General features: G+C 43.6%; 1 protein-coding gene across 1 annotated transcript in view; it reads left to right on the forward strand.

Moving 5' to 3' along the window:
* SYT9 (synaptotagmin 9) overlaps positions 1–22,367 on the forward strand; it is a 205,109-nt gene that overhangs the window by 43,977 nt on the left and 138,765 nt on the right. Inside the window, exon 2 of the mRNA XM_044258742.1 lies at positions 13,051–13,402. Coding sequence (XP_044114677.1) covers positions 13,051–13,402 — 352 coding nt within the window. The remainder of the gene's footprint in view (positions 1–13,050; positions 13,403–22,367) is intronic.

The raw sequence follows: 22,367 nt of genomic DNA on the forward strand, positions 1-22,367 counted from the left end.
CTTCTTTTTACTTTTATTTTTCTTCACTCCTAATTTCCTCACCAAGTATATTTTATATTATTGTGCTGTGTGTGTGTGTGTGTGTGTGTGTATTTCTTCAGGATTTATTTATTTTAGAGGATGAGAGAGAACTTTCATTCACACATGAGCAAGGGGAGGGGCAGAGGCAGAGGGAGATTCTCTAGTAGACGCCCCACCAAGCACAGAGCCCATGTGGGACTGGATCCCACAACCCAGATCATGACCTGAGCCTCCACAGATGGAGCCATCCAGGTGCCCAGGGCAATATATATATATTTTTAAGCTGCCTCTGATCCTTTTATTAAAAGGTAAGTTGTATGTAGATGAGCATATCAGTGACTTGAGCCCCTTGCCTTACTTCATTTTGCACCAGTCTTTTAAGCCAGGTCCTATCATCTGAACTTCTGACCGTGACTTTCCTCTTTTTTATGGCCCACTCCATCTCAGGACCAGTGCTCAGCACCATTTTTCTGGTTCTGATCTTTTTTGCTTCCCTCCTCAGTTGTGATCGCCAGCTTCTTTCACCTACCCTGGAAATAGCACATTTTGTTCTTCCTGAGCCTGGACTGGCACTTCTGTGTCCTCATTGTCCATTTCCTCTGGCAGGAAAGGACTAGACACAGACACTAAATCTTTAGGTTCCAACATAACGTCTTTGAAAATTCTAGTCCTCTGGGACAATGCAAGGTTGGGAGGGCAGTTGAAAGAGGAGAGCTTGGGACAGGAAGCCTGGGGTGGGATTGAAAACATCATCCCTTTCACAGTTTTGCCCTGAGCTGTGTTTGTTGAAGTAAGAAACAGAGATGGGGCCAGCCTGACAAGTGAGAGACTAGGAGAGTGGTTCTCAATCTCTGGTGCCTTGTGTATCCTTTACAAGGCTCACACAGGTCTGAAGCGAACTGGCAAAGTAAGGACAGTGGAATAGTCTTATTCATAAAGTTCAATACAGTATTTTAAGGGAAGGCCACTTGTTTTTGGTGTCAAAGTGCTCTTTCTTTTCTTTTTTTTTTTTTAAAAAGATTTTATTTATTTATTTGACAGAGATCACAAGTAGGCAGAGAGGCAGTCAGAGAGAGAGGGAGGGGAGCAGGCTCCCTGTTGAGCAGAGAGCCCAATGCAGGGCTCAATCCCAGGACCCTGGGATCATGACCTGAGCTGAAGGCAGAGGCTTAGCCCACTGAGCCACCCAGGCACCCCAAAGTGCTCTTTCTTGTATGACGTGATCATGATAGTGAACGAGTTACATTTTAACATCAGTATTAGCAAAGTGAAAAGTTGATAAGCCTGTGTCAGTCCTTTGATATTTTTTTCGTGAACCAGGAAGTCTGAACAAAGATGAGTAGACAGGGATGGATATCTTTTATAGGTTTAAGTTGTAAGGAAAACTGTGCTAAGGACATAGAAGTTCATTGTTATAACGATTATCAAGATTTTCATTCATTTGTTCCTTATATATCAAGGAGCAGAATTAAATAAGGACTGTTTTCAGAAATGCTTTGGGATATCAAAAGAAATGAAATCTTTACATTTGCGACAACGTGGATGGAACTAGAGGGTATCATGCTTAGTGAAATAAGTCAATCGGAAAAAAACAACTATCACATGATCTCCCTGATAAGAGGAAGTGGAGATGCAACATGGGGGGTTTGGAGGGTAGGAGAAGAATAAATGAAACAAGATGGGATTGGGAGGGAGACAAACCATAAGTGACTCTTAATCTCACAAAACAAACTGAGGGTTGCTGGGAGGAGAAGGGTCGAGAGAGGGGGGTGGGGTGAGGTTATGGACATTGGGGAGTGTATGTGCTATGGTGAGTGCTGTGAAGTGTGTAAACCTGGCGATTCACAGGCCTGTACCCCTGGGGATAAAAATACATGATATGTTTATAAAAAATAATAATAATAAATTAAAAAATTTAAAATAAAAGAAAAAAGGGGAAAAAAAGAAAGCAGACAAGTCAAAAAAAAAAAACAAAAAAACAAAACAAATTCTTTGGGATTAAAGACCCAAGTTCACCAGAATGTACTTAGCCGTATATGCATTACATACTATAGTAGCTTGAAAAATCATTTTTTTCTTCTTTGTATCACTTCTTCTTTATGAAAAGTTAATATGGAAGTAAAGTCCTTTCTAATTTCATCCCCACAGAAATGGCTTGCTGAGTCTCTGCATGGTTTTTAATGTAAAAATAAATACTGTGGGGTGCCTGGGTGGCTCAGTGGGTTAAGCCTCTGCCTTCAGCTCAGGTCATGATCTCAGGGTCCTGGGATCAAGCCCCGCATCAGGCTCTCTGCTCAGCGGGGAGCCTGCTTCCCCCCTCTCTCTGCCTGCCTCTCTGCCTACTTGTGATCTTTCTCTCTCTGTCAAATAAAGAAATAAATCTTTAATAAATAAATAAATACTGTGAGTGTGAAAATATCGATACATACAGGTCTATCGATTACAGACCATATATCTTGTTTCCCTCATTTTGGAAGGCAGCCTTCAATCGTGCCTTCTGCTTCTTGCCTTTTTCTGCCTCTTAATTTCTGAAATCTTTTCTATTAATTTTAATTGCCAGAGTTGAATTTGCATTCTGTTCTACCATTGCACTTTTGTCTTCCATGCTTTGTCTATTACTTGATTCTAGGAGTTGAAAGCCAATCAATGGTTTTCATGTTATCATGAATATAAAATTTTATTTAGTACAGAACCAAAAGGTGTACTGTGATTATTCTTCCTTTTCCCAAAGAGTTTCCCTCGTGGAATTCCTAATTTCTACCCCCCCCCATTCAAATACAAATAATGATGTCAGTAGAAGCTAAACTCTCCACAATGTTGTTTATTTGTTTTGAAATCCTCTTTATGTGAGGAGGCCTCCTCTCTCCAGCCCTGTCTTCCTGCTCCAGGCTGGACTGGCCCCTCTCTAAGTGTGCCGCTCACCTCTCACGCAGTGCCGTCACTGGTCTTCCCAGTGGAGTTGCCCCTTCTGCTGTGCACTCTGTCTTCTTCTCTCTTGTTTTCATCTCATACATTTATCCTCAAGTAACTCCCTATGATAGGTGCATAGAAAGTAATCTTGCTGCTGTTTTTGGCCCTCATACTGTACTGACACTATGATTGGGTATAGAATTCTAACTTGAGCATAAGTTTTCCTCAGAAGTTTATAGGCATTATTCTGTTATCTGGTGTTTGTTTTTTTGGGTTTTTGTTTTGTTTTGTTTTTTTGTTTGTTTGTTTGTTTTGTTTGTTTGTTTGTTTTGTTTTTTTGTTTTTTTTAATAAATTTTTTACTTTTTTTATAAACATATAATTTTATCCCCAGGGGTACAGGTCTGTGAATCGCCAGGTTTACACACTTCACAGCACTCACCATAGCACATACCCTCCCCAATGTCCATAACCCCACCCCCCTTCTCCCAACCCCCCTCCCCCCAGCAACCCTCAGTTTGTTTTGTGAGATTAAGAGTCACTTATGGTTTGTCTCCCTCCCAATCCCATCTTGTTTCATTTATTCTTCTCCTACCCACTTAAGCCCCCATGTTGCATCACCACTTCCTCATATCAGGGAGATCATGTGATAGCTGTCTTTCTCCGCTTGACTTATTTCGCTGAGCATGATACGCTCTAGTTCCATCGATGTTGTCACAAATGGCAAGATTTCATTTCTTTTGATGGCTGCATAGTATTCCATTGTGTATATATACCACATCTTCTTGATCCATTCATCTGTTGATGGACATCTAGGTTCTTTCCATAGTTTGGCTATTGTGGACATTGCTGCTATAAACATTCGGGTGCACGTGCCCCTTTGGATCACTACGTTTGTATCTTTAGGGTAAATTCCCAGTAGTGCAATTGCTGGGTCATAGGGCAGTTCTATTTTCAACATTTCGAGGAACCTCCATGCTGTTTTCCAGAGTGGTTGCACCAGCTTGCATTCCCACCAACAGTGTTGGAGGGTTCCCCTTTTTCCGCATCCTCGCCAGCATCTGTCATTTCCTGACTTGTTGATTTTAGCCACTCTGACTGGTGTGAGGTGATATCTCATTGTGGTTTTGATTTGTATTTCCCTGATACCGAGTGATATGGAGCACTTTTTCATGTGTCTGTTGGCCATCTGGATGTCTTCTTTGCAGAAATGTCTGTTCATGTCCTCTGCCCATTTCTTGATTGGATTATTTGTTCTTTGGGTGTTGAGTTTGTTAAGTTCTTTATAGATTTTGGACACTAGTCCTTTATCTGATATGTCGTTGTGATTTTTCTGTCAGTTGTCTTTTGATTTTGTTAACTGTTTCCTTTGCTGTGCAAAAGCTTTTGATCTTGATGAAATCCCAATAGTTCATTTTTGCCCTTGCTTCCCTTGCCTTTGGCGATGTTCCTAGGAAGATGTTGCTGCGGCTGAGGTCGAAGAGGTTGCTGCCTGTGTTCTCCTCAAGGATTTTGATGGATTCCTTTCTCACATTGAGGTCCTTCATCCATTTTGAGTCTATTTTTGTGTGGGGTGTAAGGAAATGGTCCAATTTCATTTTTCTGCACGTGGCTGTCCAATTTTCCCAACACCATTTATTAAAGAGGCTGTCTTTTTTCCATTGGGCATTCTTTCCTGCTTTGTCGAAGATTAGTTGACCATAGAGTAGAGGGTCTGTTTCTGGGCTCTCTATTCTGTTCCATTGATCTATGTGTCTGTTTTTGTGCCAGAACCATGCTGTCTTGATGATGACAGCTTTGTAATAGAGCTTGAAGTCCGGAATTGTGATGCCACCAACTTTGGCTTTCTTTTTCAATATCCCTTTGGCTATTCGAGGTCTTTTCTGGTTCCATATAAATTTTAGAATTATTTGTTCCATTTCTTTGAAAAAGATGGATGGTACTTTGATAGGAATTGCATTAAATGTGTAGATTGCTTTAGGTAACATAGACATTTTCACAATATTTATTCTTCCAATCCAGGAGCATGAACATTTTTCTGTTTCTTTGTGTCTTCCTCAATTTCTTTCAGGAGTACTTTATAGTTGTCTGCGTATAGATTCTTAGCCTCTTTGGCTAGGTTTATTCCTAGGTATCTTATGGTTTGGGGTGCAATTGTAAATGGGATTGACTCCTTAATTTCTCTTTCTTCTGTCTTGTTGTTGGTGTAGAGAAATGCAACTGATTTCTGTGCATTGATTTTATATCCTGACACTTTACTGAATTCCTGTACAAGTTCTAGCAGTTTTGGAGTGGAGTCTTTTGGGTTTTCCACATATAGTATCATATCATCTGCGAAGAGTGATAGTTTGACTTCTTCTTTGCCGATTTGGATGCCTTTAATTTCCTTTTGTTGTCTGATTGCTGAGGCTAGGACTTCTAGTACTATGTTGAATAGCAGTGGTGATAATGGACACCCCTGCCATGTTCCTGACCTTAGCGGAAAAGCTTTCAGTTTTTCTCCATTGAGAATGATATTTGCAGTGGGTTTTTCATAGATGGCTGTTTTGTTTTGTTTTTAAAGATTTTATTTATTCATTTGACAGAGAGAGAGATCTCAGGTAGGCAGAGAGGCGGGCAAAGAGAGAGGGGGAAGCAGGCTCCCCACTGAGCAGAGAGCCCGATGCAGGACTTGATCCCAGGACCCTGAGATCATGACCTGAGCCAAAGGCAGAGATTCAACCCACTGAACCATCAAGGTGCTGCTGAAATTTTTTTTTTTTTTAGATCAGTTTTTTTGGTTCAGTTAGTCAGCATATAGTACATTAGTTTTTGATGTAGTGTTCAATGACTCATTAGTTGCATATAACACCCAGTGCTCATCACACTTGCCCTCCTTAGTTAGTATCTATCATGTGCCAACCCACCCTTCTCACCCCCCTCCCTCTATGAAATTTTTAATTTGTTTCAGCAATCATATTATTTTACTTCTAACAACACTATGTAATGGGACACCTGGGTGGCTCATTCAGTCATTAAGTGTCTGCCTTCAGCTCAGGTCATGATCTGGTGTCCTAGGATCAAGTCCTGCATCTGGCTCCTTGCTCCATGGGGAGCCTACTTATCCCACTGCCTGCCACTCCCCTTACTTGTACTCTCTCTCTCTCTCTGGCAAATAAATAAATGAACTATTTTAAAAAACCAATATCTTATTCCTCATTCATTTACTAGAAGTCTACTCTAGTTTTGTGGACCAAAAACCTTCTGGAAACATCCTGTGAATGAAAAATTCTTGTTTCCTCACTGATTTATCTGTATTCTCTGGGAATCTCTTTTTGGCTTCTATACATTGATCTGGATGCTGTAAAATTTCCTTACATGGCTGGTGATTCTTTGCAGCTTAGTTGTATTTAATAATGAGGCAGTAGAAAAACTAACTATGAGGCTTTGTAACTGTGGGCAATATTTTAACAGGCAAATCTACTTTAAGGGGATTTAAGGGGTTATGTTTTTTGCAAGAATGTGGAGGATTTTGCTTTTGGGTACTAATTCTCGCACTAGTTGCCTTGTTTTCTCCCTAGACAGATTTAACAATATTTTATTGAAGATTATCAATCCATGCCCATATTTTTAGCTCTGTATCTCAGTCTTAGCTGCTGCCATACTGGAAATGTCTGTGTCCTAAGGCTGAGTTCAGTAGGTTAGGCCTACACCCTTAGGTATATTGCCGTCTGCATCTTCTGCTCTTTCTCTATCTACATAATCTTCCAGAAAAGTTTTTTAGTTTGTTGATTGTCTTATGCTGTACTCCTTGTGATTGTTGTTTATATTTTTTAATATATGTCCTATCACTTAGTGTGATTCTCAAGGAGAGGTTATTAATATATATCAAATGTACCATTATGAATCAAAGTTCCCCTTAAGTATTTTATATACATAATTGCACCCATACTTCCTTTTTTAAAAAAAATTGTGTTATGTCAGTTACCATAAAATACTTCGTTAGTTTTTTTTTATATGTATATAAGTTTAGGATGCACACTTGAATTTCTTTTTTTTTTAAGATTTTATTTATTTAGGGGCGCCTGGGTGGCTCAGTGGGTTAAGCCGCTGCCTTCGGCTCAGGTCATGATCTCAGGGTCCTGGGATCAAGTCCCGCATCGGGCTCTCTGCTCAGCAGGGAGCCTGCTTCCTCCTCTCTCTCTCTGCTTGCCTCTCTGCCTACTTGTATCTCTCTCTGTAAATAAATAAATAAAATCTTTAAAAAAAAGATTTTATTTATTTATTTGACAGAGAGAGACAGTCAAAGAGAGAACACAAGCAGTGGGGGTAGGAGAGGGAGAAGCAGGCTCCCCGCTGAGCAGGGAGCCAGATGCGGGACTCGATCCCAGGACCCTGGGATCATGACCTGAGCCAAAGGCAGACGCATAACAGCTGAGCCACCCAGGAGCCCATCATTAGTTTTCGATGCAGTGTTCCAAGATTCATTATTTATATACCTGTACTTCCTTATTAATATCAAGTTGAAATATTGATAATCTCTGCATGCTAACAATATAGTACATTCAATTTGTTTTTACTTCCTTCCTCCTTCTGCCTCCCATGTTTTGTTGGAATTGGTGGAATTTAAGTTGTGTGTATAGCATCATTTCTTTTTTTTTTTTAAAGATTTTATTTATTTATTTGACAGACAGAGATCACAGGTAGGCAGAGAAGCAGGCAGATAGAGAGGAAGGGAAGCAGGCCCCCTGCTGAGCAGAGAGCCCCATGTGGGACTCGATCCCAGGACCCTGAGATCATGACCTGAGCCGAAGGCAGTGGCTTAACCCACTGAGCCACCCAGGCGCCCTATAGCATCATTTCTTTGCTCTTACATTAAACTCATAACCTCATAACCAACAATTATTTAGATTTAATGCACTTTGTGTTGTTTTCTTTGCTTATCACTAATTTTTGTGATACACAGTATGTAACTATGTGTCTTATGTAGTATGTCCTTCCTTTCTTGGGTTCTCTATTCTTACATAAATTTTAATTTGTTCATTTGGAGAATTTCCAAAGGTTTTATCCTTAAGAAGGAGAATGGTTTATTTTCTGAGTCATCAACTGCTTGAAAATGCTTTTTTCTCCTCTTTTGTGATAATGTGACTAGCTGCAGAATTCTAGGACTATGATCTTCTTTTCTTAGATCAGGTGGGATCTCAGACCTGTCTGATTCTGATCACTACTGCAGCCATACTTCTTAGTTTTAGTCACAGTTTTATATATCTCACTGGGTATAAGAATTAATTTGCCTCTTGCATTGATTTGTTTAATGCCAAGGGCCAGTTTATTCTGAATTCTCAGCTTGGCTAACTTCTTTTGAGCTGCTCCTTTGTCCCATGACTTTTCTTCGGTTGTCTGTTTATGTGTTCTTCATGGCCCACCTCAGTTTAGGGGAACAACTGCTGTTCATCTGTCCCTATATAGTGGATGGACGCTTAGCCTTGCATTCATTGGACAATAATATTTGCTGTTCTAAAACAAGTCTTGTGCTTGCATGGATCCCTTAGGATTATAGGTATATAACTGGGATATCTGTTGAGTGTAGGGATGTCATGGTGTCTTGGATCTGGTGTTGTGGGTCTTGCCACACTACGTCATGTCTAATCTCTACACCTGATTGCAGGGAGAATAGAATTCTGATGGTCAGTCCTAATGGCAGTGTCTTCTATGCCACATCCTCCCTGAAGGAATGTCACCCTCTGTCAGGTCTGGATAGTTTTCATGCACAGTCACCTTAAGCAGCAGCACCTCCAGGGATCTGGATCGGAACTGGGTTGCCATTTGCCTCCTTTCATCCCTGAATAACCATCTGGTTATTCTCTTGGCTCTTGGTCAAAAGAACTAATTATACTTTCCCATTTTTTAGAAAATTTATCTTTAGAATAATTATTTTTTGATGTCACTGTTTTCTTTCCTTTTTGTTATGAAGTATGCCATAAATGCCAAAGAATATATATAGTGAATACATATGGTTTCAGGATCAATCATAAAACAATTGGCCATGTACCTACCCCCTAACTTAAGATATAACTTCTCTTCTAAGCAGAACTATTATGTGATTCTGAGCCGATTCTCCTTCTCCCTTTCCTAAGGTCGTGAGTCTGAGGTGGGTAATAGCTACTATACTCCACAGCAGTTTCTAACACTTTGTTCTGAAGAAAGAGAGAAAAGTGTCCAGAGGGTACGCTGAGTTGTTTGCAAAATAGAAGCCCAGATGATTGTGTTTAGTGGTTGGTGTGTCTGTGTTGGTCACCGTTGGTTTCTCCAGGAAGGTATTCCCTGGCCCATTGCTAATCCACAGGGCACCTTTGTGTGAAAAAGAAAAAATCATTTTTGCCATTTGCCAGCAATTCTCTGTACTACCTATATGCACAAAAATCGATAATGATTATGAATGTGAGTAGAGTTTGCAGGCCACAAGCATAAGTCATGGTAAATGTAGCAGGTGGCTACAGGGCTCCTCAGGTGGGTATCATCAGACATTTACTGAATGCCTACTATGTGCCAGGCATTCTTTTAGTTGTTCGGCATTCAGTGCTGGGATAGACAAGATGGTTGCTCTCATGGATCCCCCATGCCTGGACTTAGGAGCAAGCTGGTTTGGGTGCACAAGCTTGAGAGTTACCTAACAAGCTGGGGTCATTCTTGAGTTGGGTTAGGGCCCTGTGGTTACTAGCAAAAGTGGGCATGTTGTCTATGCCATGTTAACCCCGGGAGGTTATGTTGTACCAAGGTGATGAGTCAGAGTGACCATATGCTGTGCTTTACGCTGGGTACTGGGTGAAGTCTCCTGTCCCAAGCAGTCATTAACATCACCCCTTCACTCTCTCTCATTTTTTTTTAAAGATTTGTTTAGAGAGAGAGGGCACACACAAGCTGGAGGGATGGGGGTGGGCAGAGACAGAGGGAAAATGAGCCCAATGTAGGGCTCGATGCCATGACCCTGAGATCACGACCTGAGCCAAAACCAAGAGTTGGATGCTTAACTGACTGAGTCACCCAGGTTCCCCCACCCCTTCTCTCTCTTAAATGTTTCCCAACTTCGGGCAGTGAATTTATATGGTCATGTGTATTAGTCATATTTTTCTGCCATGGTAACAAACGCCTTCAAAATGTTAGTGACTTAAAACGTCAACTATTTAGATCTTGCTCATGGATCTGTGGATCAGTTGTAGCTCTGCCCCAGTCTGGGAATCCGGTTTAAAGTTTGGTCCTTATTCTGGACATTGGGCCTGTGCCACAAGCCTTCCCATTATAGCACCTAAGTTGGAAGACTGAGCTTTGAGATTTCTTCTCATGGCAAAGGGTGGGATCAAGAGTCCCTCTGGCTAGAGGCAGCATGGACAATATCTACTCTTATTTTATTGACTAGAGCAAGTCATAGGGACAAACACAATCTAGGGATTAGGATTGATTCTCCTTCCTCGGCATAAGGGGTGCTGTGGTGGGGGAGAGCCCCTATTTGGTGAATAACAATGTGATGAGCACATTGCACTTCTAAACCCTACTGCTCTCCAGCGTGCCCCAACTCCAGCCTTTGCCGGTATCTTGTAGCAGTGTCTGTGTCAGGACAGCGCCCAAGAGATTGGCAGGACACAGATGAGTTTGGCCTCCCTTTGGATTACAGAATGTTTTAAGGGATTTCAGTATGGTGTGGAGCCTGTTTTGGTTTTAGATTTTATTGGACAAGGTGGAGCTGATGTTTGCTGTGGCAGCCTGATTAACTGTGACAGGGTCTCCTCCTTTCTGTGTCCCTAGTTCTACCACCTGTCCTAGAAGTCTGCACTGAGAAATTTGCCACTCTCCCGTATGAGCCATCAGGACCCAGTGGAGCCTGTGGCCAGACCATGCCCTCTCCCTACCTCATGTTGGGGCTCCATGAGGTGTGTTTTCTGGGGCCCTTTACTTTGCTCCCACTGAGGCTCCTTCCTGTCCCCATCCCTGCCCCTGCTGCTCTGCACCTAGGAGTTTTCATTTTTATTGTCACCTTAGTGTCCCTTCATTTGCTTGTGTTCAGTGTTACTAACTGGCTTTTCCTTTAAAACAATTCCAAGGGCACCTGGGTGGCTCAGAGGGTTAAGCCTCTGCCTTCGGCTCAGGTCATGATCCAGGGTCTTGGGAGCGAGCCCCACATCAGGCTCTCTGCTCAGCAGGGAGCCTGCTTCCTTCTGCCTGCCTCTCTGCCTACTTGTGATCTCTGGTCTGTCAAATAAATAAATAAAATCTTTTAAAAAAATAAAAAAATAAAATAAAACAATTCCAGAAATTCCTCAGTGTTACTGGCTCACGGATGGATTGATGGAACCCATCCTTGTTTTCTATTGTTGGATAGTTTGCTAACTCTCTTGCGGTGGGACCTGAGGAGAGAGAGGTAGCAGATTTGAGCTCACTAAGCCAGGTGAAACTCCAGTGTTGTCACGTAGAGATGGAATACTACTTTGCCGAAAGGACAAAGACTGATGGGGAGGCATGGGGGAGATACATTAGCTCTATCACCAGCCCTGGCAGCTGGCGTTCTCTTGAGAGCAATTTTTCATGAAGAAACTGCTTTATCATTTCATAAGAATGATGAAGTACCCTCAGAGTCGTGTCAAAAAGCACATGGATGGTGGGTGGTCAGCTTGGCTCCATAGTAAGTGACTCGCAGTCGGGGCTCCCATGCATGCCCCAGCAGGAATACCAGTTGTCTCACGTCACGGATTGTTGGCATGCTGTGGATAACTGATACTGTGAAAATTAACTTATTCCTAATTCTCCCCTTCGCAAGAATATGGGTCTGTGAAGAAAGCGTGGAATGTGGCTGTCACGTTCCCCCTTGTAGTATCTCCAAAACCTAGTGCAGTGCCCAGCCCATAGCTGGGAAACTTGGGCTGAAGCAATGCCAATGCTGATGGTAGACAGTAAAGGCCAAACCTGGGAGACCCCTGGGAGCTCCTGAGTGTAACAGAGCACTATAAGGGCAGGTGGGAGTGTCCTTGAACGAAAGGGCTTTCCAACCACCCTGGTGCCAGCAGCGGGTTCCCGTTGATGCCTCAGCCTTCCCGGCCTGGCTGTTGCATGGGGCGGAAGCCTGGAGGAGGCCGGACTTTGTTCTGAGACTTAGGGCACAGGCATCGCACCGCCACAGGCCTAGCTGAAGCTGCACGGTCCAGCTAACAAGTGCCCAGGTTGCCTTGCTGCAGCCACTCACCCGCACCATTTTGGCACCTGCCTGCTGACCTCCACAGCCCTGCCACGGTGTTTATTTGAATGTGGGATTTTTTTTTGGCTGCTGAAGCTTATTACTTTGCTGCTCATGCTGCCAGTGGGAAATGCCCCTTGAGAGCCGTCCTCCAGTTTGTGACTGAAGGGAGTTGACATTACGAAGAGCCCAGGTCCTTGCCCCTTGTGTGGGGTGACCGAGGTGTGATGCTCGCCCGGGAGGGTGTCACCTCCATCAATGGTAACTGGCTTGCGGAAGCCCCCTTTACTGGCTGCCTTCCCTGGACTGCTTCCCTACTCCCCTACCTGTGTTTTCTTCACCTTCTAAATAAACCACCTGCCCTTGAATACTTGTCTCAGGGTCTGCTACTGAGAAATCCAAACCCTCATGGTCAGGGGCCTGGGCCCCTGGGCCCTGGCTGGGACGGTGTTCTTGAGGCTTCAGAGGGCATGAGCTTAATTTTGCTTAGACCCTTCAAAATCAAGATCGGAAAGAGGAAAAAAGCACTCTAGCTTCTCTTGTTTTAGAAAGTTGTTACTTAAACAGTTCCCAAATTCAATTCTGCAGCTCTCTGAAATGACCGGTGAAACTGCCCTGCTCACAAAACCTCAGGGATTTGTATTGCCGTGGTGTAGGCTCTCAGTGACTTGGGGGGCATTCCTGGTTTCCCTGGATATACCCTGGATATACTCAGACTGTTCATTGTTGGAATTTTGCCTGCATGTTACCTGCTCTGTGCTGTGTCTGCCTCTCAGTCTCCCTGCACCAGAATCAGGTGACCCTTCGGCCGGCTCGTGAGGGGTGTAGGGATGAACGGGTCTTTCTACCCACACCGTGCAATGGATTGCACAGGAAGAACTATCACACTGACCTTTGACCTTTGCTTCTTTGCAGATATCTCGGTGAGCCTGCTGACCCTCGTGGTCACTGCCTGTGGCCTCGCGCTTTTTGGCGTGTCTCTCTTTGTGTCTTGGAAACTCTGCTGGGTTCCGTGGCGAGAACGAGGCCTGCTCTCTGGTAGCAAAGAAAACAATCGGGAACCTCTTAACTACACGGACACAGAAACCAATGAGCAGGAGAACAGTGAGGGCTTCCTAGACCCTCCCACCCCCTGCCCGGACGCCTCCATGAAGATCAGCCACACCTCCCCTGACATTCCCCTCTCGACCCAGACCGGGGGCCAGGAGAACTGTGCCCATGGCATCCGTGTGCAGCGCCAAGTCACAGAGCCAACCTCGTCGGCCCGGTCAGTAATACCCCTTTCCTTTCTGAATGCAAGACAGGGACCACTCGCTTTCCTCTCTTGCCAGTAGTAGCACTGATGAGCCCCGGAGCTTGCAACCTTTCCCACCTCCTTTCAGTGCCAGAGACATAAATATGGGAAATCGGGGTGTTTCTTCTGCTCCAGTGAGGTTCCTTACCTCTCCTGAGCTCTCTAAGTAGTCTCCGCTTAGTCCATAATAACAATAGTTACATTGCCAAGACTTGTCAAGTTTAAGAACTTCATGTGCATTATTTTACGATAGTCTACAACTTTACATGAGTTACAGACATTAACATTTTCATTTCACAGAAGAAGAAGCTTAAGTCAAAGAGGTTAAGTAAAAAAGTCATGTTGGCGCGCACTCGGGCTTTGAACCCTGATGCAGCCAACACCAGAGCCTGAGCTCTTAACCACTCTTCCCGCTGCCCTCCTAGTGCTATTGAATTTGTGCTCCGTGCTTCTGACCTAGCCTCGCTGTCGCATACAGGCTGTCTTTGTGGTCTGCAGAGTGGCTGGAGGTCTTTGTCCATCTTCAGCCTTTGCAAGGCCTAGAGTACCCAGGCCGAGGGCCACTCTCTGTCAGTGGGCCGGATGCCCTGTGCTTTATGCAATAGAGAAATCATGTAAGGCAGTGATAAAAAACAAGGGCTCTGGGGTCAGTGAACTGGCTTTACTTACATGCATGACACTGGATATAATACTTACCTCCATGTTTCCATTGCCTCTTCTGTGAGAGAGGGATAGTGAGAATAGCAGCATTTGGGTAGTTTTAAGAATGAAGCAGGAACATGCACATCATACGCTTCACATGGGCTGCACCTGGTACACGCTCTGAAGCCTGAGCTGTCATTTTGATTCCAGTACTTGATTTTGTCCTGATCATTCTCACTGTGACTGGCTCTCCCAGGACTCAGATGTGGCACAGACATGGTTTTGAGGTTAAACAGCCAATTCTGAATCACTGGATATAATGATCTACTTTTAACAGGAGATTTCAGGAAGAGAGATACAGGAAGCAGCTTTTTCTAAATGAAAATCTTTGAGCGATAGCCAGAGGCAGAGCACGTGCCATCATTCGGAAAGTATGAGTGTGGTTTGGGGGCCTCTTGAAAAAAATCTTTTTTATTTGTTCCTGAGAAACAGAAATAAGATTTTACCCTCTTTTATGTTAATCGAGTTTATCCTAGAGACTCTGCACATTCACATTAAGTGGGATGGAATCTGACAGTTTATAATTTAATTTTTCCACAAACCTATTTTAGCATCATTTCCAAATCTGAATCAAAGAGCTAAACCTAAAATATTCCTCTGTGAGGAAATGGATGGTTGTTTGCCATTTGATTTAGAAGAACTTCTCAGACTTTATCACTAGGATTTCTCTTTAGATGTAGACTTAAATATAGCTAGAGCTATGTTTGATGCTGTCATGGCGTTCGCACAGGGGTGCAAACTCGGAATAAAATTCCTTCAGTATTTCAATAACCAGAGGCTTTCAGGTGGGGCATCCATAAAAAGTGTCTCCTATTCGGTTTTCTTCTGCATGTTTATTTTTCTGATCCGTGCCCCATCGCAGCAAGGTGATAGTACTGTGCTCTTGTTAGATTATGGATCTGAGGTCTCTACCATAATTCTGATGACTTGATAGCAGTCCTGTCACTCTTATTATCACAATATTTATTTTAGAAAATATGTATAAGTACTCTATAAATCAAGAAATAGATTTAATTTAAAAATAAAAACTGCTATCTTCACCACTGATTTATGGAAATGGAGTAGAAGGAGAAAAAGATAAAAAGAGGAAAGCAAAAGAATGATCCCTATAAAATGAACTTTACATTTAGATTTTTGGAGTCTTGTAATTATCTTTTCTGATAACCAAATCAAGTTTAGTAATATCCGACCATAAAGAAACTAAACTCTTTCTAGCTGCATTTGACCTAATACTAATAATTTGCATCATTATGCATTTAAAACATTCTTACCTAAATTGCTACTGACCCAGTGTTATGGGTTATGTCTGAAAATATATATCTATGATTCATGGTCTCACCGTAATGAGTGCTGTATGGTCTTCTAATTCTTTAGGGATTGTGTTATGTTATAATCAAACACAAAATCTTTTTTACTGATGAAAGCAGAGAAATGAATGAAATTTCCTTCATGTTCCAAAACATTTTTACATTCTTTTTTTAGTAACATTTTTGATACTGATTTTGGCAGGGGGAGGGTTCTCTATGCTGAGATGGCTCTCAGCAGTCTGCCCTGCTAGTTCTTATTTCTTCCTTTTTTACCCCCTCATGATGCTCCTTACTTCCTCAGTGCTGTCTCTTTCTTTCTTACTGCTTCCCTCCTGCAGCCATTGTGACTTGTCCCAAGGGGCCCAGGACACCTCCTTGACCCAGAGCACCTAAGGCTTAGACTCTCCATTAAGGGTGTCCCTGCTGTCCCTGTGACCCATCGGCATAGCTTCTGCCACAGCACTGACATTAGGAAACTCACCCTCTCCTGGCCTCTTGAGCTTGAAGATGCGTGCTTCCCACCAATGTCTTTGGAAGGCCCTAAAGATGGGCGTTGTTTTTATCTCCTTGGAAGGCTTCTGGTCAGGATGACTTTCTGTTGTTTTCTCAAGATCAGTCATGTTAACATTCTCTTTCTATTTGGCTCAGTTATTATTAGAACCCTTCGAAGTTCCTGTTCATTCTTTTCAATTTAGATGAAATCTGTTCTGTGTAATATCCTGGGAATACGGATTTTTTTTTTCCCAGAATACTTCAATACCAGAACCTTTTAAAGATCTCTATTCCAAATCTTAAAAAATCCCTGGGTCCTCAAAATGGAAGGGACTTTGACAGGCAATCTAAGGCATTTCTTGATTCATATCCCAAGATGGGACCTAGGTAACACATCGGTTTTACAAAAATTTCAATTACCACACTGCCATCTTTTTATCAGGCTTGTTAGGGTCTGCACATTATTGCCACAGTCTCCTTCTGTCAGCTCTCTGCCTCAGTTCCACACAGCCCTACCTTGGCGGACACGGTCTCACTAGGAAGCTTTACCTGGGAAAGCTCGTCGCGTTCCAGCTGCACTAGCCTCTCTCTCAGTGCCTTCAGTACCCCCTGTATTTTCACACCTTGAGGCCTTCACACATGAAGTTCCCTCTGCCCAGAATGCTTTTCCTTTTCCTCTACAGCTCTTTTGCAGCTTTAATATCCCACCTAAAGCATCACCTCCTCAGAAAGATCTCCCTGACCACCCTGTCTGAAGGATGTGCTCTGTCCTCTACCCCTTCCCACTCTTCATTCTCTCACAAGCTGCCTTGCTTGCATTTCTTCACAGGATTGAACTCTTTTTATTTTTTCTTTTAAGATTTTATTTATTTGACAGAGAGAGAGAGAGACAGCAAGGGAGGGAACACAAGCAGGGACAGAGGGAGAGAGAGAAGCAGGCTTCCCGCTGAGCAGGGAGCCCAACCCGGGGCTCAATCCCAGGACCCTGGGATCATGACCTGAGCCAAAGGCAGACGCTTAACAACTGAACCTTCCAGGTGCTCCTGGATTGAACTCTTCTAACTCAATGATTATTTGTTTGCTTGTTGCCTGTACCCCCTCTCTCATCTGTGAGTTCTGTGAGCTTGGAAATGGCATCTTCTTTGTTTCTCCCTATATATGTAAGACCCAGTGCAGCCCCTGGCATAGGGCAGACTTTTTGTATCAATGACTGACAGAATACCTTCATCAGTATCCAGCCACTAGTCTCGTGTTCTGCTAATGAGAATGGCTTAAGGCCAGAAGTATAAACTGAGGAAGGGCCTATATGGAATGAGGTTGGTGGAAAGCCTCTTGTTTCAGGTCTTACCTTCATTCAGAGCCTTACACATAGACTTTTGGCCTTATCTCTGAACTAAGCAATCCCTAGAGTCACAGAAATATTCTGACAGAGTTGAAAGAAGATGACAATCATTGCATTTTAGATTTGGGTTCCATTGCTGGCCACAACTTCAGTAAGTGGTATGCTAGGATTAAGTAATGTAATTACTCTAGAGGTAGCACAGTTCTATTAAGCTATGTTTGTGTCTGTGTATGTGCGGTGTGTTGAAAATATTGGTTAGATGAAAACATTTAAACACAACATTTTTTTTGAATTACCTCTGAGGTATTTCTTCAGGCTTTAATAAACTGACGGCTTCAAAAATGGAAGCTGCTTAGCTCTCTCTCAACTCCTATGAGATTCTGAAACTTGATGTAAATGTGCATTTTCTCTACTGGGATTTAATTATTGGAAACTGTTATGTCCTTGGCATTTATGTATTTACTCTAGACAGTTGTATTAAGCATCTGCTACGTGCAAAGTCTTCTATCGTGTACTGATAATAAAGAGATAAAAAAAATACAGCCCTGACCTCAAAAGGTCCATAGCCTAGTTGGGGAAATAGACAAGAACATGAAGTGCTCAAATTGTTCTCATAGATTAATTGGGCAGGAGTATCTAAGATGCTTGGGACGGGATGAAGGCTGGCTATAGAGGCTAATTCAGGCCTGTAATGTTGATGCCTGAACTCACTGGAAGCAATGGGAGTAGAGACAGGCAAGAGTTGTGAGCTACTTTTGAGAAGGTATTGGTGGACACAGGCTCTTAGAAATAGGGAATAAAATATTAGAAGTGACACCAAGAGTTCAAACTTGTTGAACTTGGGTAGGAGGTATAGGAGGAAGCAGGTCATGCCTCAGAGTTTCCGACTACACTTGACTACACACCTCCACTGACCAAGGTGTGATGTTTAAATCTTTCTTATATCATTCATTCCAGAAACTTCTGAATCTTGTGCTAAGAAAGAACCCCACTTCCTTCTGCCCTATAGTCAGTTCACTGCATCTGCCCTGTCTGAGACTTCCTTTTCCGTGTCTGCCTTTGGCTCAGGACAAGCTAACTCTCTCCTCTCTATCACCTGGCGGGGGTTCCAAGAAGGGAAACAGTCCTATCCCCGTTGTTTCCAAACTTCCCTGTCTTGACTTGAACCTCATGAAGAAAGCCATGCGGTTCTGAAATCACAGTTTTCTTCTCTCCTTCCTCTCCTTGAACCCCTAAGCTCTGTTGTCATTGGTGCCCCAGAATCAGGGAAGGGATAGGCTAGGTTTCACCTCTGAGATGGGGTCACTGAGGTGATGGTGGATAGAAGAGCCCACACTTGCCTGTAGCTGCATGGGAGACCCAGAGGTGGAAGGGATGGTGGGAATGATGAGTGTTGGCTCTCACACACCGCCTGGATGGAAGATGTAGGCGTATGTGAGGAGAAAGCTGTGGGGGCAGAAGAGTTGAAGATCCTATCTTGCTGGAGAGCTGGGAGCTAATGTGGAAACTTTACTTAATTTCCTATGAGGTCTATAGCATCAGTTTGGAGGCTGATAATATGAGGCCAAGTTAAGTAGCCAGGCTTGGTGAGAATACCATTTCCTTCATGACTGTTACCCCAGCCAGGGGCCTCTGTCTCTGTTTGTGTGGCTCCTTAATATCTGGTCAGTTCTTATCCTCTTCTGACCTGCTATGTAGTTGGTGTTTGACTGTTTTATCATGCCCCTGGCTAGCCAAGTCCTTGCAGGCAGTAGGCTTTGCCCCTCTGGACCTTCCATCCTACTTGATTCCTTGCTTTGCACATTCCTATTTGGTGAATTGTGGTATTGTCCTCTTTCTTAAAACTCAGTGGAGGTAGTGGGCTTTGGAGTCATGGTTCAGGGACTGAGACTTTGTTTGGGGACTCAAAGTGTGACCCCTGGAACTGGTTAATTCAAATTTGAGGAAAGGAAAGGAGGAAAAGCTTTTTGTATCTGGGCTCCTGCCTCTGCTGACCTGAGGCTGCAACCAGCGAGGCTCAGATTCCTTTAGGCATTAAAGTGTTTTTGAGTTTGTTGTGGGAAATCTGCTTTACAGATTTTCTTAATCATCTTTGAAATTCGGCTTTCTCCAGGCTCAGCCATCAGTCTTCCAACTCAGATCTGGGACAGCCACATCCAAACATTCAGCTCTCTTCCACAACAGGAAAATGTCCTCCACCTGCAATAAGCGGGGATGGGAGGTGGGTAAAGCTGAGGGTCTCAACCCCAGTGCCTGGCTTCTCTAAGACAGTGTCAGAGCGAGACTTATTTCCAGAGGACCCTGTCTCTTGGCTTTCCTTTTCGCTCCCAGTTTTGGAAACCATTCCTCCCCTTCCTTTCATTTTGCACATTAAGTCCTGAGAACACCAAAATGCTGGATTCCCCAGACCCACTCAGATGACTTCTTGCTTCAGACACAGATCCCTCCTTGTCATACTCTGTGACATTAAAATTCCAAACCCTTGCCCTGGGGCCTCTAGTTTACTATAGTCAAGGGCCACCTCCATTGACCATTTTAGAACCATCTCGCCTGAGTTGGCAGGAGCCAGATCAAAACATTCTGGTCCATATCTATCCTCTCTCTTACTCATACTTTTTAAAAAAATTTTTATTAACATGTAATGTATTATTAGCCCCAGGGGTAAAGGTCTGTGAATCGCCAGGTTTACACACTTCACAGCACTCATCATAGCACATACCTTCCCCAATGCCCATACCCCACCACCCTCTCCTTACCATCTCTTACTTCATACTTGCTTTTCCCACCTGCTTCCATGTGAGCTGCCTATGAGAGCGATTGGATATTGATTTTCCATTTCCTCCCCTTGTCTTCCCATCCCGGGGGCAGCCCTTGCTCATGTCTCAGTCCAGAGAGAGGCAGAGGTTACGCAGGGAGGTGGTGAATTACCCTGGCTCCCTGACTGCTCTGAGCTTCTCCAGTCTGCTCGCCCACCCTGCAACTCCAGTAATCCCTGACTCTCTTCTGAAAGGAAATTGAAAGTGATTGAAAGAGAGCCCCAGGGAGCGAGAACTGTCATGGCCTGTTACAGTCTGCTGTCTGCTTTAAGCCACCGCCTTAGAGTGGGATTCAACTGTTTTCCTACTAGTAAGTGTGACTCTGAATGGAGGCGGAAGTGTTGGGAATGAAACTAGTGATGGAAACCATTTGGGTAGATAATAATGTTCATATCTTTGCTTGATTTTTAAAAAGAATCTTCGGCTCTATTGGAATTTTTTCTTTCTTTCTTTCTTTCTTTTTTTTTTATTTTTTTTTATTTTTCAATTTATTTTCAGAAAAACAGTATTCATTATTTTTTCACCACACCCAGTGCTCCATGCAAGCTGTGCCCTCTATAATACCCACCACCTGGTACCCCAACCTCCCACCCCCCCACCACTGCAAACCCCTCAGATTGTTTTTCAGAGTCCATAGTCTCTCATGGTTCATCTCCCCTTCCAATTTACCCAAAGGCACATTTGAATGGAAGCATCCTGTGCAGTTGGGATCTTGTTTTGGTCTTTGAAGTAAGATCTCTTCGTGATGCCCTCCCCAGTCCACCCCCTCAGCCCCCTGGCAATCCACTGTGGTTAGGAGGAGAAGAGAATATGAGACTGATTTCTGTTCAGATTTCTTGTCTAGAAGATGTACAAGTAAAATGGAATATGCTCTATTGCTAAGCAGTCAGGTTCGTGTATTTTAAATTTACAAATTTTAATTTACTCGGCAGGCCTAGTCCTACAGATAGGGTTAAGACAAAATGTTGCTGTGAGAAGACTAAATCCAATACTCAGAAAACCCAGAGATGAGTTGTTATGCACAGAGAGTCTGCTCAGCACCCACCTTGGGAGACAAGTGGTAGCCGAGTGGCAGGCTCTGGGTCTAGCCTTGACACAGGACAGGTGTTCCGTCAGACATTGGCCCAAAGAAAATATGTCTTGTAGGCCTTGAGAGAGTACTTGGGTATTCAAACAGCATCACTAGACAGTTCTGGAATGGCCTCTTGTAGGCGGGAACTGACACCAGACCCAAGCATGGCCCTTGTTGGAATCCAGCCTGGAGGGAAAAGTCAATAGCAGAGGCCAGAATGGGCCCCAGCCCCTTATGGGCTCTTCATAGGGCTGGATGCTGACCGCTCCCTGCCAGTCCCTTCTGCCCAGATATCCCAGTAGAGTGAGACTGGAGCTCTGTTCCAACAGTGTAAAGGGTCAGTGTCTGGACAGGGAATGGCCGAGCTGTACTAGCACAGGGGGCCGGTTTTAGGTGTTTAACAGCAACCCCTTCTCTCCCTCCTCCCCCAAGAAATCATATAATGCTGAGAAGACTTAAGATGGTGGATTTCTGGGGCGCCTGGGTGGCTCAGTGGGTTAAGCTGCTGCCTTCGGCTCAGGTCATGATCTCAGGGTCCTGGGATCGAGTCCCGCATTGGGCTCTCTGCTCAGCGGGGAGCCTGCTTCCCTCTCTCTCTCTCCGCCTGCCTCTCCATCTACTTGTGATTTCTCTCTGTCAAATAAATAAATACAATCTAAAAAAAAAAAAAAAAGATGGTGGATTTCTTTGTAAGAAATGAAAATCTGACAACAGAGACTTTCAGACCACATGGTTTTTGCACATATGAGAATGTACATGCCTGGGTGTTTCCGCCTGCAGTGGGCTGTGTTGGCTGTGACAGGTGCACCTGACAGTTCTGTGGTGGTTCCTGTTGTACCAGGTGGGTGATGAGTAGCCAGGAGCATATTTGAGGATGAAGAGGAGTGTTCAGCATAACAGTGTCTATATCACAAACATGTTTGGGGGTCTAGTAATGCCGTTTTACATCTTTGTTTCATAAAGGAAAAGAAGACAAACTCAAATGTTTTCTCTGCCTCTCCAATAATTTGTCAGTCCCTCAGAGACAGCCTGGCTATCCCCTTCCACCTACTGGTGGAGAGAGGCTACTTTAATTAAGGCTATTGAGAGAGAGCAGAAGATACAATACAGTGACTCTGAACTCTGGGCTGAAAACAAACACAAATAACATTAAAAACATCCTTGCATCTAATGACTCCTTCTCTGGTTCATGAGGACTCACACAGGT

This window comes from Neovison vison, chromosome 7 (assembly GCF_020171115.1).
Source record: "Neovison vison isolate M4711 chromosome 7, ASM_NN_V1, whole genome shotgun sequence".
Classification (NCBI taxonomy): Eukaryota; Metazoa; Chordata; class Mammalia; order Carnivora; family Mustelidae; genus Neogale; species Neogale vison.